The 25,831-nt window shown below is 51.8% G+C and overlaps 9 protein-coding genes across 9 annotated transcripts; 6 read left to right on the top strand and 3 right to left on the bottom strand.

The window, feature by feature from the left end:
* Positions 1–418: 418 nt before the first annotated feature.
* SPSK_00508 (uncharacterized protein) lies at positions 419–2,011 on the top strand (the record flags this gene model as incomplete). The annotated part of the gene is made up of 1 exon (XM_016727476.1): positions 419–2,011. One exon carries the CDS (start codon positions 419–421, stop codon positions 2,009–2,011), a length of 1,593 nt encoding a protein of 530 aa, XP_016582578.1.
* Positions 2,012–3,094: 1,083 nt separating this feature from the next.
* SPSK_00459 (regulatory factor Sgt1) lies at positions 3,095–5,171 on the bottom strand (the record flags this gene model as incomplete). Its single annotated transcript, XM_016727428.1, has 2 exons — positions 3,095–4,881; positions 4,976–5,171. 2 exons carry the CDS (start codon positions 5,169–5,171, stop codon positions 3,095–3,097), a joined length of 1,983 nt encoding a protein of 660 aa, XP_016582577.1.
* A 788-nt stretch (positions 5,172–5,959) lies between these two features.
* SPSK_00385 (SMC6 protein) lies at positions 5,960–9,767 on the top strand (the record flags this gene model as incomplete). Its single annotated transcript, XM_016727354.1, has 3 exons — positions 5,960–6,067; positions 6,185–9,517; positions 9,627–9,767. The coding sequence occupies 3 exons, from the start codon at positions 5,960–5,962 to the stop codon at positions 9,765–9,767; spliced, it is 3,582 nt and encodes a 1,193-aa protein (XP_016582576.1).
* A 557-nt stretch (positions 9,768–10,324) lies between these two features.
* SPSK_00556 (ubiquinone biosynthesis protein mitochondrial precursor) lies at positions 10,325–11,401 on the bottom strand (the record flags this gene model as incomplete). The annotated part of the gene is made up of 2 exons (XM_016727522.1): positions 10,325–10,660; positions 10,841–11,401. 2 exons carry the CDS (start codon positions 11,399–11,401, stop codon positions 10,325–10,327), a joined length of 897 nt encoding a protein of 298 aa, XP_016582575.1.
* A 4,479-nt stretch (positions 11,402–15,880) lies between these two features.
* Positions 15,881–16,421, top strand: SPSK_00612 (RNA recognition motif (rrm) domain containing protein; the record flags this gene model as incomplete). The annotated part of the gene is made up of 2 exons (XM_016727576.1): positions 15,881–16,256; positions 16,348–16,421. 2 exons carry the CDS (start codon positions 15,881–15,883, stop codon positions 16,419–16,421), a joined length of 450 nt encoding a protein of 149 aa, XP_016582574.1.
* Positions 16,422–16,589: 168 nt separating this feature from the next.
* On the top strand, positions 16,590–17,967 carry SPSK_00528 (RNP domain protein; the record flags this gene model as incomplete). The annotated part of the gene is made up of 5 exons (XM_016727495.1): positions 16,590–16,727; positions 16,797–16,940; positions 17,035–17,086; positions 17,162–17,601; positions 17,680–17,967. 5 exons carry the CDS (start codon positions 16,590–16,592, stop codon positions 17,965–17,967), a joined length of 1,062 nt encoding a protein of 353 aa, XP_016582573.1.
* Positions 17,968–18,942: 975 nt separating this feature from the next.
* SPSK_00610 (signal recognition particle subunit SRP14) lies at positions 18,943–19,496 on the bottom strand (the record flags this gene model as incomplete). The annotated part of the gene is made up of 3 exons (XM_016727574.1): positions 18,943–19,235; positions 19,326–19,404; positions 19,473–19,496. The coding sequence occupies 3 exons, from the start codon at positions 19,494–19,496 to the stop codon at positions 18,943–18,945; spliced, it is 396 nt and encodes a 131-aa protein (XP_016582572.1).
* A 455-nt stretch (positions 19,497–19,951) lies between these two features.
* On the top strand, positions 19,952–22,627 carry SPSK_00421 (nuclear protein (Sgd1); the record flags this gene model as incomplete). Its single annotated transcript, XM_016727390.1, has 1 exon — positions 19,952–22,627. One exon carries the CDS (start codon positions 19,952–19,954, stop codon positions 22,625–22,627), a length of 2,676 nt encoding a protein of 891 aa, XP_016582571.1.
* A 647-nt stretch (positions 22,628–23,274) lies between these two features.
* Positions 23,275–25,006, top strand: SPSK_00489 (dihydrolipoamide dehydrogenase; the record flags this gene model as incomplete). Its single annotated transcript, XM_016727457.1, has 3 exons — positions 23,275–23,336; positions 23,442–24,297; positions 24,389–25,006. 3 exons carry the CDS (start codon positions 23,275–23,277, stop codon positions 25,004–25,006), a joined length of 1,536 nt encoding a protein of 511 aa, XP_016582570.1.
* Positions 25,007–25,831: the final 825 nt, after the last annotated feature.

The following is a 25,831-nucleotide window of genomic DNA, read 5'->3' as shown; positions in this document are numbered from 1 at the left end:
TCCCAACACTGCCCTATGCAGCCACCCCACGAATTTCATTACTTGCGGAAGCACTTCTACTGCCGGTTACACTCGACGTATGGTTCCTTCTTCCAGTCTCATCCACATCGACGCATCGCCAGGTTACCAACCAGGCTCGTCACCAAAACAGGCACATCGGTCAGGCGCAACCCTTTCCCTTCCCTGATGGTCTTCACATCTCGAACAAATTACACTGCTCTCGCGTCTCGGACATATATCTCGCAGAACTGCTGCATCAGATCTTCTTTCATTACAACGTACCTACCACACAATTGCAAACGCGAACCCCCGGGTGGGGGGACAACGCTGTAAACTGGGACCCCGTGGTTTACCGTGGACGGCACTGCCATCCATGCAGCGAGTATCTCCGCCAATAGATGGGTCCGTTCAGGACATAATGTCCATCGTCTCGAACATTGTCCCACCACATGCAGCTATAACTTCGGTACATCTGCTACCACACCATAGGCTGCAACAAGTATATGAAGTCAAGCTGTCCGACCTGACGACTCTGCTCGTGGTCCTTCCACCACGTCCTATAGTACGACTGCTGCGTTCCGAGCTAAACATGGCAAGATCTGAAGCTGCCATTGTCCGGTGGCTCCAAGACGAGCTGGTTGTGACACAATCTCCAGAATATATCTCTTCCAGGGGCCCATGCTACCCAGAGCAGTGTGCCGCAGAGTCGAGAGCACCGAGAGAGCCCAGACCAGCGGCCCAGAAGAGTCTCACGGCAGTTCGTTCCAACCCAGCCGGCTTCCCCAAGATGGTAAAAGCCGATCTAATTCAATATATCCCGTGTCCGCTCTCTCTGGCTCCGCAACCACATTCAGCTACGTCTGTGGATTCATCAAGCTTTGTTTCACCGCCATCATCATTATCCTCGTATCTTTCCTCGTTCTCCTCGTCCTCGCCATCTCTCCTGGAGTTCAATGTGTTCCGACCACCTCCAGGAACACCCGTCGCGGCCCTTTCGTCACCGTTGACAACAGAGGAGCGCGCATCCGTCGATTACCAGGCAGGTAAATTTCTCCGCCGCCTGTCTCAAGTCACGTCCAAATCAGGCAGTTTCGGGCCTGCCCTAGCAGTCTTAACACCACACTCCAAGCCTGGAATTCCGCAAGTCGGCGATCTTGTCACGGGTATGAGCTCCTGGTCAGTGGCTTTCCATTCTATACTCGAAAGCATCTTAAGGGATGGGGAGGATGTTGCCGTGTCTCTGGCGTATTCGACCGTCAGAAAACACTTTTGTCGACTGGGCCACCTCCTTGATTCCGTTACTACACCCTCTCTTGTCATTGTTGACGCTATGGACGATACAAACCTTCTCGTTAAACGTTCACCAGCCGTTCGGCGACACTCTTCCAGTTCATATTTATGTCCGGTAACAGACAGCGATCCAAACAAGACAGGACTAAAGGAGCCTAAGCAGAGAAACACGTTCCCCGCTTCACCGACGGATCAAGAGCCATCTTCGAGAGCCGATGTCCAGATTGGGCAAAATTCGTGTTTGCAAGACGTTCCACAGTTGTCCTCTCCCGAGTCTTCTGAGCCGCCTGCGGATATATTTGTAACAGGTCTGCGGGACTGGAGCCACTGTATATTCGGCGACCCCCTGTTTGCGTCGGTCTTCTGCGACCACCCCAGCCCTCCTTTCCTTGATGGCTTCAACGGTGCAAGCAGCGGCGGCGACTCAGCTCTTCATGACTCTTTCACCAGCCAAGAGGAAAGTGAGAGCAGTGCAATTCGGGTTCTGCTCTACCAGTGCTACCATGCCATCGTACAGATTGTGAGAGGTTTTTACCGCCCCACAAGAGATCAGACCGCGAGAGAGCTTGCTGCCAGGAAACGGTTGACGGAAATTTTGGCCAAGCTTGATACTATAGATATAGACACAAAACGTCAGTTTCGACACCGGCGGTCAAGTGGAGAGATATCGCCTTCCAAGAGGTCCAAATCCGAATGCGCTGAAGAGGGCCCCCGGGGCTGAGATGTCTGCGGTTTGTCGTCAGGAGGTTGGAGCCCGAAAGAAGGTCATGAGGTCGGAGCTGTACGCTACCATGGGCCCGTATAATCTACGCGGCAGTGCTCCGGAGCACGTCGGAATACGGCGAGAGCGTCTTCCTCCCTGACCCCAACAACCGCCGACCGACAACTCGCTAGACACGATATTCCATAGCTACCTACGGAGAGTCACTCGGGCTTACCGGTCCACACCTATCCGCCTCCTCCCACTCCGAGGCCGGTGTTGTACAGCTCACCCTTTGCCTGCAACACCGCGGCGCCATATTCGTATCTCGCCCAGACTATTAGGCTAAAGCGCGGTCGACTCGGGGGGCGAGATGCCGCACCCAGCGAATACGGCCTCCCAGGCACGCAGAGATCCTGGGAAGTTGTCTGGCCGACATTGCTGGCCAGTGAAAGGTACGTTGGCGGTGAGAAGCCGGGAAGGGCCACTGCGTCAGCTCACCTGTAGCTCGATCGCCGTACAGGACGGCATAAGCCGTCCTACATCACCACTGTTATTTAATCATGGCCGAATGCAGCCTTCTCACACAGATCCGCACCGGGTACGTAGACCTGAACGCCTACCTCTTCCAGGGGCATTCCGTTGACTCGCAGGCTTGCCGCTGCGGAGCGGAGGAGGAGGAGGCCCCCGCCCACGTGCTACTGTCGTGCTCGGCCACACATACAGTGGGTTATTCGGAGCGGCAGGCTCCCGGAGTAGGGACTTAACGGGGAGTTAGAGGTGGTCCTTGGCCCCAGGGAAAGGTCCCCTTGGCAGGCACACGCAGCACTTATTTTTTACATTTTGCCTCGCCTACGTGTTATGCGTAGCTTGTTTTATGCTCCTCTCTTTTCTGTTGTATTTACCCACTCGTTGCCTATTAGTGGCCTACTCTGCTTATTTGCAACTTAGAATATTTACCTACTTAGTACGGTAGGTTTTTTCCCCAAGGGGGTTCTGCCTAGCTACACACCAATGGCCAGGAATGGCTGAGAAAGGCGGATAATCATAATTATAATAAGGCCGTGGGGTTGAGAACTATAATTGTTAAAGCTGTAGTATGTTTTAACTGCCATCTGTGTCGTTATCCTTGTCTCGAGGGAGAGCTAATCCCAACATACTCAGTATGTTGCCGGTTGGTCCAGACATGCCTTCTTGGCCTCTGAAGCTCTCTAGGAGATTCTTGGCCAGGTTGAAATCCACGTCCACATTCCCTTCGTCGTCGCTTTCTGAGTCGACATATAAAATGGGACTGTTGGACGCACCACCAAGAGCAGGATCCTTGGTCCCATGCCCTTTGGCAGCCATTCCGCTTTTAGGTGGATTAAGTCTTAAAGCGCCGTGGCCTTTTAGTTCGGCTTCAAACTGGGCAGCGAGTCTTGGGACGTCTTCACCTCCATCGACACCATGCCCTATATCCGCAGCTGGCCTGCGGGGTGTCAGAATTACCTCGTCAGTGCCATCTATGCGTTCTGTTTTTGCATTTTCTTGTATCGTTGTATCCGTTCTTGTCGCAGTGTTGGATGGTGGAAATCCCATCATTTGCCTCATAAGACGTGAAAAGTCCATTTCGTCGAAGGCGACTCCGTCGTCCTCCTCATCGCTACTCTCTCCGCTCATGTCGTTGACAGTATCGTCCTCGTCGTCTCTGTCCATGTTATCAACAACTGCGCCGTCAATGCCAGCAGCATCATCATTCACAAAGGAATGAAATTGCGAGACGACTCTTCGGAGATCAGTCTGCAACTGAGCATCCCCAAATCCAAAGGCACCGTCACGTTCCGGGCCCCTCTCTGTCATATGTTTTGTCGTAGGAGGTGATGTTGGTTGCTCCTGGCCACCTCCACCCAGCTCTCGCTCAAAGTCCTCAAATTTGATATTGAGCCAGGCTTCGTCACTTTCGCGGTCGACATTCTTCCAAGCACGAATCTCCTCGTTACTTGGCAGAACTGGTCTGTAATCTCCTTCCTCGGCAAGATCCTCAAGAACTAACCCAACTTCGCGCACAACGCGGCTGTTACTTGTCTCCAACGCTGCAACCATTATTTCGAACCCAAACGTGAGCTTCATGCTCAGCTCTTTGGTGACATCCGACTTTTCTCGCAACGCTATATCCTCTTCGCCGATGGTTATGTTGCATTTCGGAAAATATACTGCTTCGGCGACGGGGCCGAACAATGCCGGCCAGCCATTTGGTGGTGTAAATCGCTGACCTCTCAACTGAGCGTACATCACTCTCGTAAATCTGACGCTGGTAAAAACCAGGTCAGACGGGGGAAACTGCAAATGGGTTTCTGAACAGGCCAGGTCGAGCATGCGCTTAGTTGTAAGCGGGTCACGAGAGACGAAAGCCTCTACAGCTGGAGCAACAGCTCGCGGTCGGTCATGCAAGATGTAAGCAATTTTGCGGGGAAGAACAAGCCGCGCATAGTGAACTGAGGTAGTAAGGTAGTCGGGATATTTTCGCAGTCGGTGAAAGACCTCGTCATCAAGAGCAGGTAAATGTTTCAAAGTATCGGGCGCGTTTCTGATAATTGAAACCGCACTCTCCAGTGAAAGGATCGTTTGATCGGAAGCGGCTACAGAGACCTTTTCTGTGGTCCGGCCAGCGCCACAGGGGATGATCTTGAGCATACCATTATGGATCCATATCCGGTTCGCATCGATCTCTGGGTTGAGCCAGGATGGAACAGCTCTGGCACCCTCAACGAGTAAAAACTCGCCATCGCTGTCACATATCCGGGCCCAGGCACCAGGGAACGACTTAGTCAGCTCGCGCAGCATATATACGATGAACCACTCATCCTCGACACAATCGCCGAAGCTTGTCCGTCCATTGAGGTACAGTAGGCCTTTTAAACAAGTCAGTAAATGAGATATTAAGAACAGATCAGCGTGCGCCATCCAGCTCCACAGGAAATCTGAGCAATTAAAGCATATGCGTACCCTTTCGACTAACTACCCGAAGGTCAAATCCGTCTCGTTGCCAGATGTAGTCCTCTGTCAAGGGCTCGGACAGCCGGAGAGCTGCTTTGCGAAGCTTATCCAGTCTTTCCAAAGGCTTTGAGGCGGCCGCAACCCCGTCCTGACCATCATCGCACACGAAAAGCATGTATTCTGCGGTGTCACTTTCTAAAGTCATTTCGCATGAAGATGACAAAGCTTCACCGGCGCCGCATTTCTCGACTGTGTCCATGCTACATCCAGGCAAGCAAGAATCCTCGTTGAAGCGTTAACAAAAGAGGGAGCATCGAGCCACAGGCAGGATTTTGGCTCGGATGTAAGGATATCCGGGTGACACAGTTTCGATGGCAGGAATTGCCTGGGTAAAAAGATATGAGCAAGGAGCTGGGATTATGAACTGAGTATTATAACAAGATCCAAAACACCGTCGTAGAGGGAGATAAAAAGGTCATTGGCGCACTCTTCACGGCTTCGGACTAGATCTCACAATCAATTAGAAGGGAAGTACGGAGTAATCAAGAAGCAACTACGGGCGTACGACATAATTACATCTGAAAAAGAGTTTGGTCACTAAACCCGCGCGTAAATTACGAGTCGCTAGCTTTCCGCCAGCCACTCATCTGTTGTATGTGGCCAACTGTTAGTCATCTTGTCCTGTGGGTCGACAGGCAGCGCTTCATCCATGACATAGAGCCCTTAGCGCGCAATTAATAAACGCGTGTTTGTGAACATCATCGCGTCAGGCTCACCTCATCTATCCCACTACAATTTCAGAGCTGAGACCGTAGTAGTGAGACAAAAAAAGTAAAGCCAACCAGCGCAACAAACCCAACAAACCCAACGACACAATCCATGCGAAAAGAATCGCACCAGCTGCTTGTCACCGGAAGCAGCTCATCGAGCCAACATCCCAAGCGCCGTCCCACACATTGACGATCTTCCCTGCATGATTCACACTACCTCAGGATGCCTGGTCTAATGAGCGCCTCAAAGCATGGACCTGAACGTTCACAGAGGAAACGATCACACCTCGCTTTGGAAGATGATGGACCGGTGACCGAAACCGAGCTCGAGGTTGTTGATGTGGCCAAGTCAAGCTCAACTTTGCAGCATGCAGCGGCAAGTTTAAATCCCTTTTAACCATTGCCCTCTGAAGAATACAATATTTTAACACAACTACTACACAAGCAGAGAACAAAGCGTGTACGGATCTCCGAAATTAAGGAATCCCGTCTACCTCGCCACCAACCGTCTTCGGAAGACACTGCCTCAGGAGACTGTCTTGCGCCCGACAACCACGACATCGAACAGGATGATGACGACGATGCCCAGTCCGTACAAAGCGACGCCAATGAAGAGGGCGAAGGCCCCTCGCAATACGAGCTGATGCGAGACATGGGCTTCGAGCATCTGCAATACGAGGAAGGAGACGACATGATTGCCACACAACGGTTGGAGCAGCGAGCTCTTCGCAGCGCTGCTATGGCCGACGACATCAGTGGCGAGAATAGAAGAGCAATGAATGGCATCATCGAGCGCGTCACTTGTGTGAATTTCATGTGCCACAGCAGACTTGAATGTGAACTCGGCCCATTGCTCAACTTCATTGTCGGTGAGAATGGCAGTGGCAAAAGCGCGATCCTGACGGCAATCACTTTGTGTCTGGGCGCCAAAGCAAGCACGACAAACCGTGGAGGTAGCTTGAAAAACTTTATCAAGCAGGGCGAAGAACGTGGCTTCTTGGCCGTGTGGATCAAGAACTGCGGAGACGATGCCTACGAGCATGATGTTTACGGCGACTCCATCATCGTTGAGCGACACTTTTCGAAATCCGGCACCAGCAGCTTCAAGCTCAAATCCGGTACCCAGCGACTCATTTCGACAAAACGGGCTGACGTGGACGACATCGTCGAGTACTTTTACCTGCAGGTGGATAACCCACTAAACGTACTGTCTCAGGACAATGCGCGCCAGTTTCTGAACAGCTCCTCCCCTGCTCTCAAGTACAAGTTCTTTGTTCAGGGCGTCCAACTCGAACAGCTCGATAAAGACTATGAACTGATAAAGCAATTCCTTGACGCCCACACAGAACGAATTCCACAACTCGAAGCACGTGTTGCGCAACTCACGGAAATTCACGAGGAAGCTGACAGAGTGCAAAAGGTCATTGAAGGAAACAAAGAAATGCGTGCCAAAAAACGCGAGTATATGAACCAGCTAGCATGGTCGCAAGTTGCAGAGCAAGAGCTCGTTCTGCAAAACTACGACAGATCTGTGTCTGAGGCCTTGAGGAACATTGCAGATGCAGAGCAGCTGCGGGATGCTGCAACTCAGAAGCTAGAGATTGAGGACGAAAACCTCCGCCGCGCAAAAGAGAATTTGGCTGCGCTCAGGTCTGAAGAAGACGGCTATAAGGAAGCTGTGGATAAGGCCACAGAAGATTACAATGCCGCAAGCGCTGAATTGCGGTCTCTGCATGCAGACGAGCGCGACATTCATAGTCGTTTGAAGGGATTCGCAGATCGGGTTAGGGAGCTTGAGGGCAAGATCCGGGACGAAAGGCAGCGACTAGAGGATACAAGTGGCGATTCGCGCCGCGAGACTCAAGCCCGCCTCGATGCTGCTAAAGCGAGACTGCAGGAAGTGAACCAAGACATCAGTCGTGAAATTGAACGGCGTCCCTCTCTCGACGAACAGGCTGCCGCGGCACGTGCGGAGACAGAAAGAATAGGCCAAGAAGTTGAACGCAAAATGGGTGACGTCAAGTCTCGCGAGGCGCGAATCCGGAGCCTTCAACAAAGTCGCGGGTCCTCATCGCCATACGACGCTTACGACAATCGCATGCCTCAACTGCTGGCGCTCATCGACAGAGATGTCCGTTTCTCCAGAAAGCCGATTGGCCCTCTGGGCACCAAAATCCGAGTTACGAAACCCGTATGGGCGCCTATTCTTGAAAAAACGTTTGGTGCGTCGCTCAACGGATTTATTGTGACGACGCACGCCGACCAGCAGCACTTGAGTGCGCTCATCAAGCGTCTGGGAATGAGCAATGTCCCCGTCTTGATTGCCAATACTCGCTCTATCAACACCGAAGGAAAAGAGCCCGACTCTCAGTTTGACACGATTCTCCGCATTCTAGAATTCGACGATCCTCTTATTCGTGACCAACTCATCATCAACAGCTTCATCGAGCAAACCATCATTATCGAGAACCGGAAACATGCTGAGCAAATTATGTTCAATGGACCAGCACCCCAAAACGTCAATGCCTGTCTTGCACTGCACGACAAAAAACGAGGGGAAGGTCTTCGCTTGGCAACTCGTGGTGGCAACAACGTGAGCACAACTCCAGTAGTTCCCAACCTGACGCAAAAACCGCGGATGAAGACAGATGTCAGCAGTCAAATCGATGTCCAAAAGGAGATCTTGGCACAGAATCAGCACGAACTGGACGCGTTAAGAACAGAACTCGATTGCGTGAGACGAGAAGAGCAGCACCGCGGGAAGGAAATCAACACACACATGCGACGCTTGGATGTGCTACGCAAGACAGCGCGAAGCATGGGGGCGACAATCCGCGAAATCGAAGAGGAGCTCGACGTCTTCGACGGTGCCGATGGGCGCTTGAATATATTTGAACAAGAGCTAGCTGTTGCAAAGGAGAAAAAGGAGCAGTTTGGTGGGCAATACGGCGACGTGAACATTCGAAAAACCCTTCAAAATGCAAAGGTGGAGGAGACCAAAAGGCTCTTGGATGCGGCAAAAACCACGAAGCTGGACTTTGCAGCCAGGCTTGACAAGGCGAACCGCACCAAGGAGAAACGCGAGGACTTGCGCAGCTTGGCCTTGGTGGCCAAAAATGACGCTTTTGATAACCTCACCGAACAACAAGAAATCAAGGCAATGGTCGACCGCCAGCGTGACGAACAGGCTTCAGTTGTGGAAGAGTTTACAAACCATGCTGCGGCTGTGTGCCCGCGGCGTGTAGATATTCCAGAGGGCGAAACGCACGCCAGTATCGAGAAGAAAATGGAGTCTCTTGTGGCACAATTGGAAAAGCGCCGCAAGAATCTGGGCATGACGGATGAGGAGGCCAATAACCGCTTGGTTGACGCAAAAGCGGCGCTCGAGAAAATGAAGACCGTGTGCGAAGTCAGCAAGAAACACATCGAGGCCATCGAGGTAGCGCTATGCGAGCGACTTTCCAAGTGGCGATTGTTCCAACGGCGCATTTCGGCCAACTCCCGCACCAACTTCATTTATTTGCTGTCGGAGCGTGGTTACCGTGGCAAGCTGCTTCTCGACCACAAACGTAAGAAGCTGCGCGTACAAGTGGAGCCTGACGAGACACGGCGGAAGGTTTCAGGCCGCGACACGCGAACGCTCTCGGGCGGCGAAAAGTCGTTCTCATCCATCTGCCTGCTACTGGCCATATGGGAGGCGATGGGCTCTCCGCTGCGGTGCCTGGATGAGTTTGATGTGTTCATGGACAACGTCAACCGCGATGTGAGCACAAACATGCTGGTATGTTAAGCCCTACAAATCCGGCGGTTGATCATTTCCATCACTTCTTCTGCTTCTGCTTTTCTTCTTTTGTTTATTTGGGTCGCTTGCTAACATACTAATATTTCAGGTGGATGCTGCACGTCGGTCCGTGGGTCGGCAGTATATCTTTATCACACCGAATGCCATCCAGGGCAATGCGCGGCATGCACCAGATGTCAGGATCATCCGGTTAACCGATCCGAGACAGAGAACACTGGACGAAATGTAGTAAAAATGGAGCACTGGACGTTGACCGTGTGCCCTCGGCGAGTCTTGTTTTTGTATTTGTTTTTGTTTTAAAGGCGCATATAAACATGCTGGTGTTTATACTCCAAGCAGAGTGCCTCTTGGGTAAACTAACTGACAGGCGATGTTCTTGTCAAATGTTCTGAACTTTGGCGGATAGCGCTGGAGAGGGTTTATTTGTTTATTTGTGTTTATATATCTCTTTCTCTGAGGTGTGGTGAATGATTCCAGGCCTTTTCTTTCTACTCGATGGCGTAAGAGCAAAACAACGAACGTAGTTTGACAAAATACACTGATAATAATGAATATTGCTTGCCATCCGGGTGTACATATCTTATAATGAACAAGGCGATTCGCTATTCGTACAGGGGCTCCGAGCTACTTGAATTGTCACCGGCTGATAAGTCGTATGGTCGTGTACATATATATATATATATATATACAGAGCATGCATCATATTACAATTAGGTCAGAAAACAGGTACGGCACAGGAAAATATTGTCCGTACCATTACCATATCATGTGGTCATGCTGTTGGGCTCATACATTCACACTCTTGCTCCGTAGCACGTTTACGCCAGCACTCGCAGCGAAGCTCACCCACTCCCCTACAGACCGAACGTAGCCACCGAGCTCTTGCGACTCGCGGAAGCGGCGCTCAAGGAATTCGCGAGTAGCCGGGAATTCAGGGCCGGAACTGTCTGTGGTCATGAAAAGTTCGCTTGAAACATAGATGGCCGAGACAGCAGCTCGCTTTGTGTACCATGATGGATCAACGGCCTTATCGCCAGCAAGCGCCCAGATCTCATCGGCCAGGAGGGACAACTCCCGCAGTGAAGCAGGAACGTAGCTTGGCTGGGCCATAATAGCGAGGGCCTGGACAAGATGGAAATGTTAGCAAGGACCTTTCCCCCCAACCAAAAAAAGAATAAAAAAATAAAAAATAAAAAAATAAAACGCTCGAACTGGCACCGAGGCACTCAAATGGATAGACACGCCATGTCGCCCGATTCAGAGGCACACATTGCACACATTGTTCAACCTAGTTGATCTCACCTCTTGCCAGCGTCCTACGACGTCTTTATTTCCCAGCAGCCGCCCCCAAATGATACGTTCGGCTCTGCTAGCCACTTCTGCTGGGGCTAGCACCACGTCATCCGGAGGTGCTTCTCCCAGAATCTCGCGGCAGCGGGTGGCTAGGTTGGTACGCTGGTTCATCAGGTGCCAACGCACTAGGCTGAAGACACCATCGGGCAGGATATTTATGCTGATGGCCGGGTAGCCGGCATCGTAGACACCGAGAGCAACGGTGTGCTCGGTGAACCCGTGCGTCGGTATATGGCGGGCCGCAGCTGTCAGAATGGCATTCTCGGCGTCACTGAAACGGTCCTGTGAGGGCGTTTCGTTAGGGTGGTCGAAGGAGTGAAAGCCACGGCCGGCATCAGAGAAGGTAGCGGTGTCGGGGCGCGCATAGCAGGGTTGCCGGGAGCAGTGACGTATAGTCGCCGGCGTCGTGAAAGACAATGCACGGTGCTGGCCGTGAGCGGGAGAGCGAAGCCGGACAAAACTCCGGGCGGCGGTGGCTTCCGCAGTATGTCTAAGAAGTGATGGCAACATAGTGGAATGGCGGCGGCTTATGTCGTGGATGGTGTAAAGCAGTCGAGGAGATCGTGTCGGGGAATGTTGTTTGTGCTCGTCGTAAATTGTTGTGATCCACGACGTACGCTGAGTTCGATGCACCTCCAAAAAAAAAAGCCTGGTTTCTTGCTGGCCAGAGTCTAGCCAGGCCTGTGGACTTGAGCCATTCCAGACAACAGTGACTCCGCTTAGGCCTGTAATTATTACCACGTCGTAATAACGTAGTAGTAATTACGTCGCCCAGCCCATAGGCCATTGATTCAGCGGGGCAAACCGCCCGAGACTCTGTCGGAGAAAAATTAGTGCGGTTTGATGCTCTATTACTGAGTTCGTTTTTGAGGCTCGTAGAAATACACTTACAATTTTAGTCGTACGTACAAAATACATCGCACGACGTAATGCACCTAATTAAAGATGCATATACGACCTATGGAAATAGATGCTTTGCCGCAGGGACAGTTCGGAACCTAGGTGGTAGACGTCCAGCGGCCGCTGTGTGGTGGAAGGACGGCATACGAGAGAAATGGGTCAAAGTATGCCATGGGGAGGGGACGGAGAGAGCTTCACAAAGTTGCATATGTGCAGAGGTTGTCATGCCGCATCATCTTCCGGTGCTTTGCTCTGCACGTCGGCGTTTTGGTTTCTCCTGCAGCAGGCTTGGCAGAAAAAAGGCTACAACTGCTCGCAGAGGGCACTCCCACTCGCAGCACGGCGCAATGCACAGTCGCTTTTGTTTGCATGTTGGGCAATTCGACAAGGCCGTTGCTAACACACGTTTTATCTTGTCGGGCAAATCAGGGCTTGCCCAGAAGCATACAAGTCGCAGCGCCAGGTCCTTGGGACTACAGCCTACAGCGGCATATCGTTGTGAGCGCCAGGTTTGGGACGGAGCCTGGGCGGGAGACAGACTACATAAAGTGGCATGGCTGCGCGCTATGTAGAGAACGGGGGTGAAGGGGCAAAGGATGTGGTGGTTGGGTGAATGGCTTTGGAAAGAATTTTAAAAGAGAGCGTAAAATGGTGGAAGGGTCTCGGGAATGGGTTCCTAAGTGCTTTAAACAGTGCAAGGCTATCGCCCGATTAACTCAACCTTTCACGACAAATGGGGATTTACCATGTCAGGGCCCGCTAGGTTGCTTGTAGCCGTACAGAACACTCCCGCCCGCCAAGATCTCCTGTTTCCCCTAGAACCTTACACAAAACACTTCGGGACATGGTAGTTACAACATACAGAGTACGACATACCGCGACCAAAGCATACATGGAATACGACCTACCAGGGTTGGGCTGGGCAGCCCTGCCGCAGCCCGAAGTCGGCGATGAACAAGGGCCCTACGAGACACGAGCTGCCGAGATTGTATACGGATAAAGGTATAGAGTATTACTTTGCAATAATCTGAAATGCGTTTGCACCTACAAGACACATTCATGTCTTACATCATAAAGTACTCTGTACTTCGAACGTGGTATGGAACTGAAGTAGTCGCTGAAGTGCAACGAGCTGCACAACTCCGCAGCGACCCACATACGCGCCCATGCCTTACCCGCGTCCATCAGCGCAGTCTGTGATTCGCCCATCAACAAAACGCCTCTGGTGCCTTGACCGGACCTGGCTTGCTGACTTCCTAGATTGCTAGATTGCTGGAGTGCAGCACTTGCTTCGTAGCTGCCATGCTTGCGAGCCGACTGGCTTGCTTCCTTAGCTGTCGACGTGTTTCGTTAACTGCAGAACGAGGCAGGTGCGCAGGGCATTGCTTGCACCAGACCGAGCAGGAAGCATCGACGACGAGCCTCAAATTGTGCCTCCCAAGCCCGTAACAAACCCTCCTCCTGTAGCATCCATTCCTTGGGCTCAGCTTGGGCATGGCTTGGACACAAAGCCCTCGCACTCTGCCCACCTCGCCCAATGTGGCAGCCGCGTGTCTCTCACCTCGCGCCTCACAAAAGCAATTGTCGTTTCTCTCCCCACACACACCACACACCACACACACCATACAAACATGTACCCTCTCAGCCTTCGTGTACAAATACGACGTACGCTTTTTTGCATGTTACGTCTTTTCGTGTGTTCTCGCCCTTTGTGACTGAAATCCGGCATTAAACCATTCCTGCCACCCTTCCTTTTCCTTTAGCAAGTCCCCGTTTCTGACACGGGCGCCCACGTCCGCTCTACCAATTTTGTCGCCCTCCCTCTGGCGGCGCAGGGAAGCAAAGGCAACAGCAAAACCTTGCAAAATTCTGTTATTCTGTTTTGCAAATGTTGCTCGCATTCGCAACGCGAAATATCACATACTCGCACGTCAACCGTTTGTCTCGGTGCGGAGGACCACTGGCGACTTTGTATTACTATGTAATTACTCCGTCCACAGCCGTGCCTTGAGCTAGTCGCGTCTCGACCAAAGGACTGTTGAGCTTTTCAATACCTGTCTGGCCAGGCCCTTCTCGGTACTCCATCACACCCCCCCACCTCCTTCCCATCTAGCCAACCAAAGGACCTTCCTCCACTCCCTCTTCCTGCAGAGCTTTCTGCATCTCCGACATTCCCTCTCCCTCTCTTCCTTTCCCGCTCTCACATACCACGCACCGCACCACTCGCCGCACACCATCGCCCATCCAATCCAACCACCGCAACGCCCCTGAAACGCCTGCCTACGCCATTCACATCGCCCACGCCGCCATACGACGTACTCTTTTCCAGCCTGTAAGTGCTGTGGTCCCCCCTGCCCCCTCACGCTCCTCATCACCCTGCTGCTACTGCGTGCTCCTCATCACCTCCCCCTCCCGTCGCAACAAGTACAACAGCAACGCCATCCCTTGTCTCCTTTGCCAGCTCGGTTGTACTTGCAGCACTCTTTCCTAAACTCCCCATCCACCTACCAGAGCAGACCGTGGGACGTTCGTACACGGCTAGGTTTGCCCCTCCTCGTTGCTGCACTCGGCTCCTGTCTGCACAAAGTATATCATCATGGGTAAGTTTTGAGTTCTTCGTGTTCTTCGTCTTTCTCGTGCCTTCTGTCTCCCGCCTTTTCAATCCGTCGTCGCCCTTTTCAAACGGTTGCAGGCCCTCTCGTGCATACGTGCCTGCTTCAACTCCCTTGTCTTCTCACCCTCTGGCTGCCCTGTGTGTCCGTCAGGACTGCCTCCCTTTCCGAGTCCGGTCCATCCTCGTTGCCGTGGATCTGTCCTTTTGGCTTCCTGCCCAGCTCGCGCCGTCTCCATCGTCGACTTCCTTCGTCGTTGTCTGATGCTCTTGATGTCCCATGCTCATTGGCAACCGCACGGCATCATCTTCGTCCCCATTATCCTCCTATCAACTCCCTCGGTCTTGTACGTCCGGCAATGGTTTTGTGACTCTTCGCTTGCCTGTATCACGTTTTCCCTTTTCTTCTCTTCTCTCCTCTTCTCTGTCAGCCCTTTCTCGCTTGCATACTGACCACCCTAACCGTCCACCGAGCAAACCTTGACACGTTCGCTTGGCGCCTGTACCTCGTTCCTGGTCTCGATGGTACAGAAGGACAAAAAACAACGAATACGGTGATTCACGCTGTACCACAGTCTGCGCCTTTGTGCTAGCCGCTCATCTCTCCCCCTTTGCGCCCCCATGCACCAACACCTTGCAGCTGTGTCCCCGTCCTTCCTTCCAGCCGCCTCTGCATAGCATACTGCCGTCTTCACACAGCGGATAACAGCTTTGGTACATTGGTCAATTCCCGACACCTGCTACCGCACCTCATTATCACCTCATTCCCCTCATATATAGGTGACCACCTAGACGGCTAGTCTTGCTCACAATGATCGAGGCACATGGCTCCCTGAACGAAGACGCTGGGCCACAGCACAAAGCATCAATAGGACACAACTGCCGCCCACCAGTTCAAAACCGCTCCTTTCGATGCATACACATAACATACCCAAACACCCAAGACTGGGCTGCATGCGCACGCATGTAGACAAACCTCTCCCTCTTTCCTTACCACTAACTCCCTCTTACGAAAGCGCGAGTGTCCACTACTTCCGCCCGTAGCAGCCACCTCTTACCCCCCTCAGTGTACTTCGTTTTTCCCACCTCACTTCGTACCTCGCATCCCACGTCCAGATTTCCCCTTTGCACAGTCTTCCTATATAAGCACCTGCCTGCTTCCACTTGTGTTTCCCCCTCTTTCTGCAGAGTTGCCATCTGTCTCATCGTCATCGCTTTGTTCTTTATTTTCCATCAATTGCGGCTTCTTGCCTACCACGATCACTGATCTGCTGGTGACCCATTTTAACTACAAGGTTGCTAACTTCCATTCCCCAAAACACAGCCGACTCGGGAAACACACATAGAACGGTAAGAATGTGGAAATAGACGAGGGCTGTGTCCGACGTCACGCTGTGGTTGGATTTTGGCATACTATTACGTTCCCGCTCAGGCTTGCCTTCTACGAGACTTGCCACGGACGCATAAGCCTCCTGAGTATGGCTAACTGTGCATGGCAGCGCGAACGCTCTCGTTCACCCCATCGTGGTCGATCCCGGAGCCCCGGCCGTTCTACAGGTGGCCACCGTCGATCTTTCTCACCACGTAACAACCGCTCTCGTAGCCCAAATTATCGTCGAACATCGAGACGGTCCCGCTCTCCGATGGCCGGACAGGCACCGCCTTCTGGAACACCGCCTGCCGCAAACTACAGTGGCGGAAGCGCTCCTCACCGTTCACAAGATGACCGCACCGCAGCCAGGGACCAAATGTTATCCAATGTTCGCGATAGCTCGCAACAAGACCGCCGTGTCTACGTTGGAAACCTCTCTTATGATGTCAAATGGCACCATTTGAAGGATTTTATGCGGCAGGGTTGGTCTTTTTATACCCCCCCTTCCTCTGCACCCTTCCTTTTAAGGTGGTATGTTGTCTTCTGCTGCTAACTGCCTGTCAACATGAACAGCTGGTGAGGTCCTTTTTGCGGATGTTCTCTTGCTGCCAAACGGAATGTCGAAGGTGGGCGACTACAACGAGTAGTCTTGGCTGGGCTACTTTTCTTCTCCCCCCCCCCTCCCCCCCTTCTCCCCTGAGCTATACCGATTGTTTATGATGGGAACTTGTTGGATTGACGGGTTGGAACGTTGTTCCTTGGGTTATTGTAGGGATGCGGGTACGTCGACACAAAATTCACCCGTTGCATTTTTGATGTCCTCTGTATTTGTTAATCTTCCCACTGACCATGGCACTAGAATTGTGGAATATGCGACCAGGGAGCAGGCGCAGAACGCCGTTGCGACACTTAGCAACCAGAACTTGATGGGCCGTCTCGTTTACGTCCGCGAGGTATGGTAGCAATAGGACCTGACCCGTGTTCCGGGCGATAAAAGCAATCATGACTGCTAACACGCGTAGGACCGCGAGGCTGAACCACGATTCAACCAATCTTCCGGTCCCCGAGGAGGCTATGGTGGCCCAATGGGCCATGTAGGATATGGCGGCAGTCAGATGAATTTCAATGCTGGTGGCGGCGGTAGCAGACAGATTTACGTCGCGAACGTGAGTTGAAGCCCCTTGCATCATCTGCATTGACCGACACTCTTATATGATTCTCTGGGTTTCATCTATCCCTTTCTAACCACATAATTTATAGCTCCCATTCACCGTCGGATGGCAAGACTTGAAAGATCTCTTTCGCCAGGCCGGTACGCGAAAAATCCTTCTGAATATGCGCCAGGGTGTGATAATTATCCTCCAACTAACTTCATTACTTGTCATAGCTCGAATCGCGGGAGTTGCTCGAGCCGATATCAATATTGGCCCCGATGGCAGATCCAAGGGATCGGGTATTGTCGTTTTTGAAAGCCCCGACGATGCCCGCAATGCTATCCAGCAGTTCAACGGATTCGATTGGCAAGGCCGCATTCTGGAAGTCCGCGAAGATCGGTTTGCTCACGCTGGTGGCTTCCCCGGCCGCGGTGGATTCGGCCGCGGTGGATTCGGTGGAGGCTTCGGCGGCCGTGGTGGCATGGGTGGCCGCGGCGGCTTTAGCAGCTTCGGTGGCCGTGGCGGTTATGGTGGTGCCGGGGGCGGCTTCGATTCCGGCGCTGGCAATTCCGGAGGCGGTGGGCATGGCAGTGGCCCTGCTCTTACCCCTAACCCTTTCACCGACTATGCCACCTCCGGCACTGAACGCAGCCAGATCATTTTCGTCAGAAATGTAAGCCACTAACTTCACTTCTTGAAGGCGTCTACTTTCTATTCATCGCAGCACTAATGTCTAACTCGTTATTTGCAGCTTCCTTGGTCTACAAGCAACGAAGACCTGGTCGAGTTATTCACCACGATTGGTAAAGTCGAGCAGGCAGAGATCCAGTACGAGCCCAGTGGTCGTTCACGTGGCTCTGGCGTTGTCCGCTTTGACACTGCTGATACAGCAGAGACGGCTATTGCGAAGTTCCAGGGATATCAGTACGGCGGTCGTCCTCTTGGCCTGGGTTTTGTCAAATACCTAACTCCTGGAGCACCCACCGATAACATGGATACGGACGCCCATGGTGGATTGACTCAGGATCAGATTATGTGACGCTCACCGTTGTCACATTGATGCCATTTGCCTAGCTTATCATGAAATCCTGTTTGTGTGGTCCTTTGCCACAAAGCCATGCAGTATTGTTTTTTTTGTACCATTCGTCCGTTCGACATCAGTCGTCCAGTTTGCTTTTATCTCTCTCTATTTCAGTTTATTCTTTTACCTTTCTTACTCACTTCCATCGCACTGGCATTGTACATGCCCACCTTATATTTTCTTCTCTCGTTTTCGTTTTTCGTTTTTCGTTTTGTCGCCATAACAATTAACGAGCGTGTGGCTTATATTGGGACTGAATCGTACCGAGTCTTTCCGGTCGTCTGTTGTCTGTCTCAACTATTTATTGCTCAATTTGTAACACCTATCTTTATACACTTTCGAGTCTGGCCAAAAAGTGATTGGCTATTTGTTGCCAAAAGTGCATGACTAAACTAGGATATATTTATGGTCTGCACATCGAGGAGTATGGTTATCAAAGGTCAAAAGGATGCCTTCTACGTCTCGTCCAGTCTTATTACTAGATGTACCATTGTGGCCTCAGGTTTCAAGGTAGGGAAGCTTGGGAAGTGCAAACGCTTTCCCGGACTACGGCTCCAAGAATAGTTATGAGGGCCTTTCCGGCAAGACTGTCTTGATCGAAAAGGGATGCGTACCTTGCGCAGGGTCGTGAATAGTACTCATTCATATTCATATTCATATTCATGTTCTGACTTTTATAAAGCTGTACAAAATTCATTTAAGATCCGCTTTTACATGGCCAAGTATGGCGGTGTCAGCGACATTGGACATATGGCTCATTGCCTGCAATAGTAAAAGGCCAGACTGCCGTCAAATCGTCCGCAGTGCCTTTAAAATGAAAATGTTGACAGAGAAACTTTTTGTTCGAGTTGGCGACACAGTTGATAACCGTCAGTCAGATAAGCGTACCACCGTGTATCCTCCGTACATATCAAAAGATGTGCTTGTATTCGATCATGGGCCCGGTGTCGTTGTGGTAGACTTCTTCTTCTTCGCCTTGGCCTTTTTCTTGCTTTTATCGCGCGGTTTTAAAAGCGTCATCCCAGCCTTGCACGTCTCCGCGTAGCGCGCGTAGAAGCCTGTCAGTGCATCCGGTGCTACTGTTGTCGTTAACCGAATCTTTTCCTTGCGGTGCTTCTTGGACTTGCCGTTGGTTGCGCGAATAATAAGTGCTTGTGGCTCCAAAATCCAGTTGTCTGAGTTGTCATCCGCATCGGTTCCCAAAGCGTCCTTTTCACCGCGCACCACTGGGTTAGAAAGCCGTTAGCAGTTGAAATGCCTTGCACATAGTACATAAGCCAAAAAGGAGAGAATTTAAAGAGTGAGCGTCCACGTACGTCGTCTCTGGCTCAGGTATATTGCGCCATGATCTTTGCCCTTTTGTGTGTGAAAAAGTTCGGCGAGCCGAGAAAAAAACTGTGTCACTTTACTTAGTGCCTGCATAAACATAAGATCTGTTGGAGTACCGTTCCAGGGAGACATACTTCGTCGTTGGTAAGATGATGCATGGCTAAAAGGCGGCGATACGGAATAAAACTTGGCTGTTGTAGGTGATTCTGATAATTTGAGGTTTTGGTGTGCCCGAGGTTCAAAGACGCCACGAGAAAATGAAAACGGCGTTATTAGTCATTCAGGCAAGGCTGAAATTTCAAGGCTATTCATTTTGTGGGTCCGCCCGTGACCTACGACCGAACTAGAATCTTGCTTCCGTTCAAATTCAAATTCAAATTCAAATTCAAAAAAAAAAAAAAAAAAAAAAAAACAAATTTTCATTCTGCAAACACACTAAGCAACACCGGCCATCGAAGAAGGAAGAGAATATACACAACGGCAGTCTGGTCCCACCTGTTTCCACTCCTTGATAAACCAACATTGGTGATACTGGACACTGCTTTCCAAGCACACGACAACATCCGAGTTCGAAATAGGCCTTCTAAAGGCTTTACGCAGACAAAGTTCGCATATGGCACCTTTCAGAAACACCGGGCCATCTTTGTCCAGTGGACTCCTCAGACAGCTTGGTGTGCATACGCAAGATCCACTCAGTCGCGGCCGGCGAAATGCCATGCGCACAAGACAACGGAAGGGTATTGCGACAGATTGCCCGCAACGGCGTGAGTCGAACCAGACAACACACACGTCTCGGAATTCCCGAACCCCCAACCGACAGCAGGCCACTGGTATCGACAAGACACTGCCCAATGAAACGGGGAATAGCCAAAACCAGTCGGAATTTGTCAACCAAGAATTAAATGATGATTCAATCGACGAAAACAACTTTGATGGTTTCGATATTGCTGAAAAGGGTGATGCTCTGAACAATGAGACTTCCGAGGAGGGGAATGATGGCGGCGCCAGTTCTCCTAACCTGGGCACTGCCACCCCGGCAAGAGCCTCTAGGCGCATGCGTGAGCAACTGGAGAAGGACGACGCTGATATTGCAGAGCTTGAGCGCAAGCTAGGCTTGAAGGGGCGGAAAACCCTTCCTCAGACATTCAAAGACGATGGCCTTGGGGACTTGCTAAAGTCTCTTGGAGAATCCGAAGACAAGAACGTTGAGGCAACCCTGAAAAATAAACGGAAGAACGAAGCAGAAGAATGGCTTCAAGCGAAACGACAAAAGGCGATGGGACAAAACGCCGACGCTCATCATAGTAGCGACGGGGACGACAACGACAGCAACGACGATGACGACGATGACGGTATTTTTGGAGTCTCGGACGAAGAAACAAGGTGCTCTATCGTTGTTGATTCAGGGAGTGGGGGCGATCAAACAACGCGAACATCGAAACGGGTCAGAGAAAATCCTTATGTCGCGCCCGCCATATCATTGCCGTCGTCGCAGAAATACATCCCTCCGGCCCTCCGAAGAACTGAACGAGCGACGAACTCCGAATCCGAACGCGTTACTCGGGTGCGGCGACAAGCGCACCACTTGATTGCTCGCCTGTCAGATGCCAACTTGTTAGCCATTCTTGGAGAAGTCGAGAAACTCTATCTCGAGAGCCCACGACAATTTGTAACGGAAGCGGTAACTGACAAGCTTCTCGAGCAAATCTATATTGAAAGCGCCCTGTCAAACAATGTTACAGTCTTGATAGCTGGATTTGCATCAGCGGTCTATATGGTCAAGGGGCCTGATTTCGGAGCGAACTTCATCCAGCAAAATGCGACGCTTTTCAAGCAACACTACGATGCTCTGGTCAAAAATGACTCGGGGAACGCAGCAGGCCGCCTGCAACATTCGTGGTCTCCACCGTCCAAGGCAGCCCTTAATCTATTTTCTCTTATGGCCGAGCTCTACAATTTCCGCATGATCGGACCAAACCTTATCTACGACTACATTCGCATGTTGCTTGCGAACCTCAACGAAACAAGCGCCGAGATGCTACTAAAGGTGTTTGAAATAAGCGGTCACCGTCTTCATCAAGACGACCCTAGAGCACTCAAAGACATTGTGGCTCTCATCCAGCCTGCAGTTGTGCGTTCTGGGGGCGAAGACGCCCTTTCCGTTCGCACATGGCATATGATTGATAGAATAAGCGATATCAAGAAGGGCGACAAGAAGAAGCAACGTGATAAAGAAGGCAGTGGCTTTGGCCATGCAGAAAGGATACGAAAGGTGTTGGGTGGTCTACCCACGTCGAGAAAACTAGAGGCGACCGGACCGTTGCGCGTCAGCTTGTCCGACATTGAGCAGGTGGGCAGGCGCGGCAAGTGGTGGTTAGTTGGAGCAAGCTGGGCCGGCCGTGACGAACAACCAGAAGGTCAACACTCTGGGATCACCAAAGTACCTGACGCTAACGACAAGCCGCTGACACGGCAAGGCACCGGCCGACTTGCTTCCATAGAGCCGGGCGAAGATGACATTTTGGGCTCCTGGGGTGATGATATCGCCGATGTAGAAGAGCTCGATTTGCTGGCGAGAGAGCAGGGTATGAATACCGATGCAAGACGATCCATCTTCATCACCCTTCTCTCAGCGACCGACAGTAAAGATGCGCAAGCCCGGCTCCTAAGACTCGGGTTGAATAAGTTCGAGAAGCGAGAGGTGCCCAATGTGCTTCTCCGGTGTGTCGGGTCCGAAAAGCACTTTAATCGCTACTACGCACTTGTGGCACGGCAGGTATGCGGCGCCGATAGGAGAATGGCATGGGTATTTCAAGCAAGCGTCTGGAAGCTGTTTCGGCGGATGGGCGAGCCCATGTTTGGCGAAGAAGCGGAAGACGACGAGGCGGACGAGGATGACGAGGCAACAGACATGCGTCGAATCGTCAACACGGCAAAATTGTGCGGTTTTCTGGTAGCAAGTGGAAACCTCGGCCTAGATATCTTGAAATGCCTCAGCCTGGTCCGGTTGCAGGCGAAGACACGGGCGTTTGTTGAGGTGATGCTGCTGACTTTTTTTGAAGAGGCACACAGCACGAGCAGGGTTGGGAAGGCTGGAGGCAACAGTGGTGCCGTCATCCGCAAGCGGTTCCAGGCCGCCAGCGTCACGGACGACCTTCGCCGCGGGCTACAGTACTTTATCGACATGGTGGTCCGACGATCAAAACTAGTTGAAAAGCACCAGGAGGATCGCATCGCCAAGTTGTGTGACCGGGCGCAGAAGGCGTTGCGAGATCCTCGAGGCTCATGAGCTTGTATGTCGCCCTTTTGTTCGTGGTCAAAAAGCTGCCCCGAAAAACAGGCCGGGGCGTAGACCCTTATACACAGAGACAACGAGAACAAAAGTAATTGCAAATATGCAAGAGCTCATAACGAACAATCCAAATCAGCATCTGTCATAATTACGCGACTTCGTTTGCAGCTGTGCTACACGCACAGTAGACAATCAGACATTGTATAGAAAGGTTCCTGAGCCGCAAAATGGAACTTAAATGCGTGAGATAACATGGGCGCCTCCGGTGTAACACGTCGTCAGAAAAGAAGCCGTGACGGTTACCGTCGCCTTAAGTGTCAGAAAAGGCGGGTCCTGCACGCCTCACATTTCAGGCACCTAGCACTTAATTGTGTCACTAAAGACGCACCTCCCAGTAGCGCCGGGTCAACAAAAAGCGAACCAGAAGACCAAAAACCCAAATTTGTTTTCCGAAGCCTTGGGCAAGCAGCTTCTTGTTTTGTTGCCCGTTATCCGAAAGCTCCCGTAACCCGTCTTCATCACCACCACCAAACTCGCTCTATCCCCCATCGACATAAATTGTGTCAATCATACGAATATCCGCGCCTATTATTCATTTGGCACTAATTCACTTCATCCTACTCTGTCCACACCTACAGCCGAAGATGATGTCGTCTTGTTTAATATCGCGGACTGTTGTCCGGTCAGCTGTCCGAAAACAGTCACCGTGAGTTATCTGGCACAGTGCCCACCCTCGTTGGGCTCCCTACATTATATTGATCTCATACTAATGGCGTCTCTCTCTATTTTTTTAACTTCTCCTACTTCGCAGTTTCTTAACCATTGTTGCATCGACATCGCCGATTTCCCGATGGAGCCGTGGCTTCGCGTCTGAGGCCGGCGAGGAGAAGGATCTTGTCGTCATCGGCGGTGGCGTGGCTGGCTACGTTGCTGCTATCAAGGCCGGCCAGGAAGGATTCAAGGTGGCTTGCATCGAAAAGCGCGGATCCCTTGGCGGTACCTGTTTGAACGTCGGCTGCATCCCGTCGAAATCATTGCTCAACAATTCCCACCTCTACCACCAGATCCTTCACGACAGCAAGAGCCGCGGCATTGAGGTCGGCGACGTCAAGCTGAACTTGCCCCAGCTGATGAAGGCCAAAGAGCAGTCCGTGTCAGGACTCACCAAAGGCATTGAGTTTCTCTTCAAGAAAAATGGCGTTGAATACGTCAAAGGAAGCGGCTCGTTTGTTGACGAGCATACAGTCAAGGTTGATCTTAACGACGGCGGGGAGACGACATTGAAGGGCAAGAACATTATCATTGCCACTGGCAGTGAAGCCACACCGTTCCCCAGTCTGGATATTGATGAGAAGCGCGTCGTCACTAGCACTGGCGCGTTGTCGCTTGAAAAGGTGCCAGAGTCTCTGGTCGTGATTGGTGGTGGCATTATCGGCCTGGAGATGGCCTCGGTGTGGTCTCGCCTGGGCGCCAAGGTGACAGTGGTTGAATTCCTCGGTCAGATTGGTGGGCCTGGTATGGACACAGAGATTTCGAAGACTGCACAGAAGATCCTGAAGAAACAGGGCATCGATTTCAAGCTCAACACGAAGGTTGTCAGTGGCGATACGAGTGGCGACAAGATCAAGCTGGAGGTTGATGCTGCCAAAGGCGGCAAGCCCGAGACGGTACGTTGTGTTGTGTTAGCCACTTGTTTTGTCTCCCACTCTCTCCTTTCACTGTCTCTCATCAGATGTGCTGACACTCTTGCTTATTTAGCTGGAAGGCGAGGTTGTCCTGGTGGCCATCGGACGTCGTCCCTACACCGAGGGCCTGGGGCTGGAGAACATTGGCCTGGATGTTGATGAGCGCGGACGTGTTGTCATTGACTCGGAATACCGCACAAAACATTCGCACATTCGGTGCGTGGGTGACGTGACTTTCGGTCCTATGCTTGCGCACAAGGCTGAGGACGAGGGCCTTGCTGTCGTGGAATATCTGAAGAAGGGCTACGGCCACGTCAACTACGGCTGTATCCCTTCAGTGATGTTCACGCACCCTGAGGTGGCTTGGGTGGGTCAGACGGAGCAAGACCTGAAGGCACAGAACGTCGCGTACAAAGTCGGCACGTTCCCGTTCTCTGCCAACTCCCGCGCCAAGACCAACGCCGATTCCGAGGGTATCGTGAAGGTCATTGCCGATGCGGAGACGGACAGGCTGCTAGGTGTGCACATCGTGGGCCCTGGCGCTGGTGAGATGATTGCCGAGGGCACGCTGGCTTTAGAGTATGGTGCGTCGAGTGAGGATATTGCGCGTACGACGCATGCGCACCCCACGCTTGCAGAGGCGCTCAAGGAGGCGGCCATGGCGACCTACAACCGCGCCATTCACTTCTAGATGATTATGGAGCATCGGGCCACCGGCCGTGGGCCGTGTGTTGTGTGCGAGTCTGGAAGTGAGTCGAAGCTATAGCAAGTCGTGCTGGTATAGAAATGGCGCGCTATATAGGGGCTAGGAAAAATAGGGCTGTTTCGGGGCGAACAATCAAGGTGCAGCTCTGAGAAACTTCAGCTATACCAAGCGCTGCGATAGCAAAAACATCAACGGTGAGGCGATAAAGGGAAATAGTCGCAGCAGTCGTGGGATTGGAGCCTCGTGTATATTTTGGCTTTGGTTTTGTTTTAGTTTTGCTTGATTCGTTGTCAATAGCTCCAGACAGCCTACTTGGCGTATATCAATGTTTCTAACGCTGCCAACTCGCGGATCTCCGTCGGGATATTTGGTGACAAGGGTCCATTTGTTGAGGGTCCACCTCCAACGCATTGAGGCGATTATGAACGCTGCGCTGGACTTATCGGGGAACGCGATAGAGCTGAATTGCTTCGAACTTGTTACTACCTGGTAGCTATAAGTCAGTTTACTATTAAAGCTGTCTTGAGGCAGCAAGTCCACTTGTGTCGCCTTTCGTCTGTGGCACCGGCTGGCTTCTTGTGCTTGCTTTCCACTTGTTCCAAGATTTGACGACTCTGTATTTCTCTATGGCAACGTTACGACCTCGGCGACAGCTCTCTACCATCCTACTCTAATGTCGGGCCTTGCGGGATCGAAGCGCTCGGACAACTGCGGCGCTGAACTTTTGCGCAGACTTCGCAACCATCTGCAGATTCTCCTTTTGCCAGGCTAGCCAATCACGTTGTCGCAGCCTACGACTTATGATTTTGT

Source organism: Sporothrix schenckii (assembly GCF_000961545.1).
Source record: "Sporothrix schenckii 1099-18 chromosome Unknown Cont49, whole genome shotgun sequence".
Taxonomy (NCBI): domain Eukaryota; kingdom Fungi; phylum Ascomycota; class Sordariomycetes; order Ophiostomatales; family Ophiostomataceae; genus Sporothrix; species Sporothrix schenckii.
Note: the sequence above shows the minus strand (reverse complement) of the source record. Positions and strands in the feature narration are given on the sequence as shown.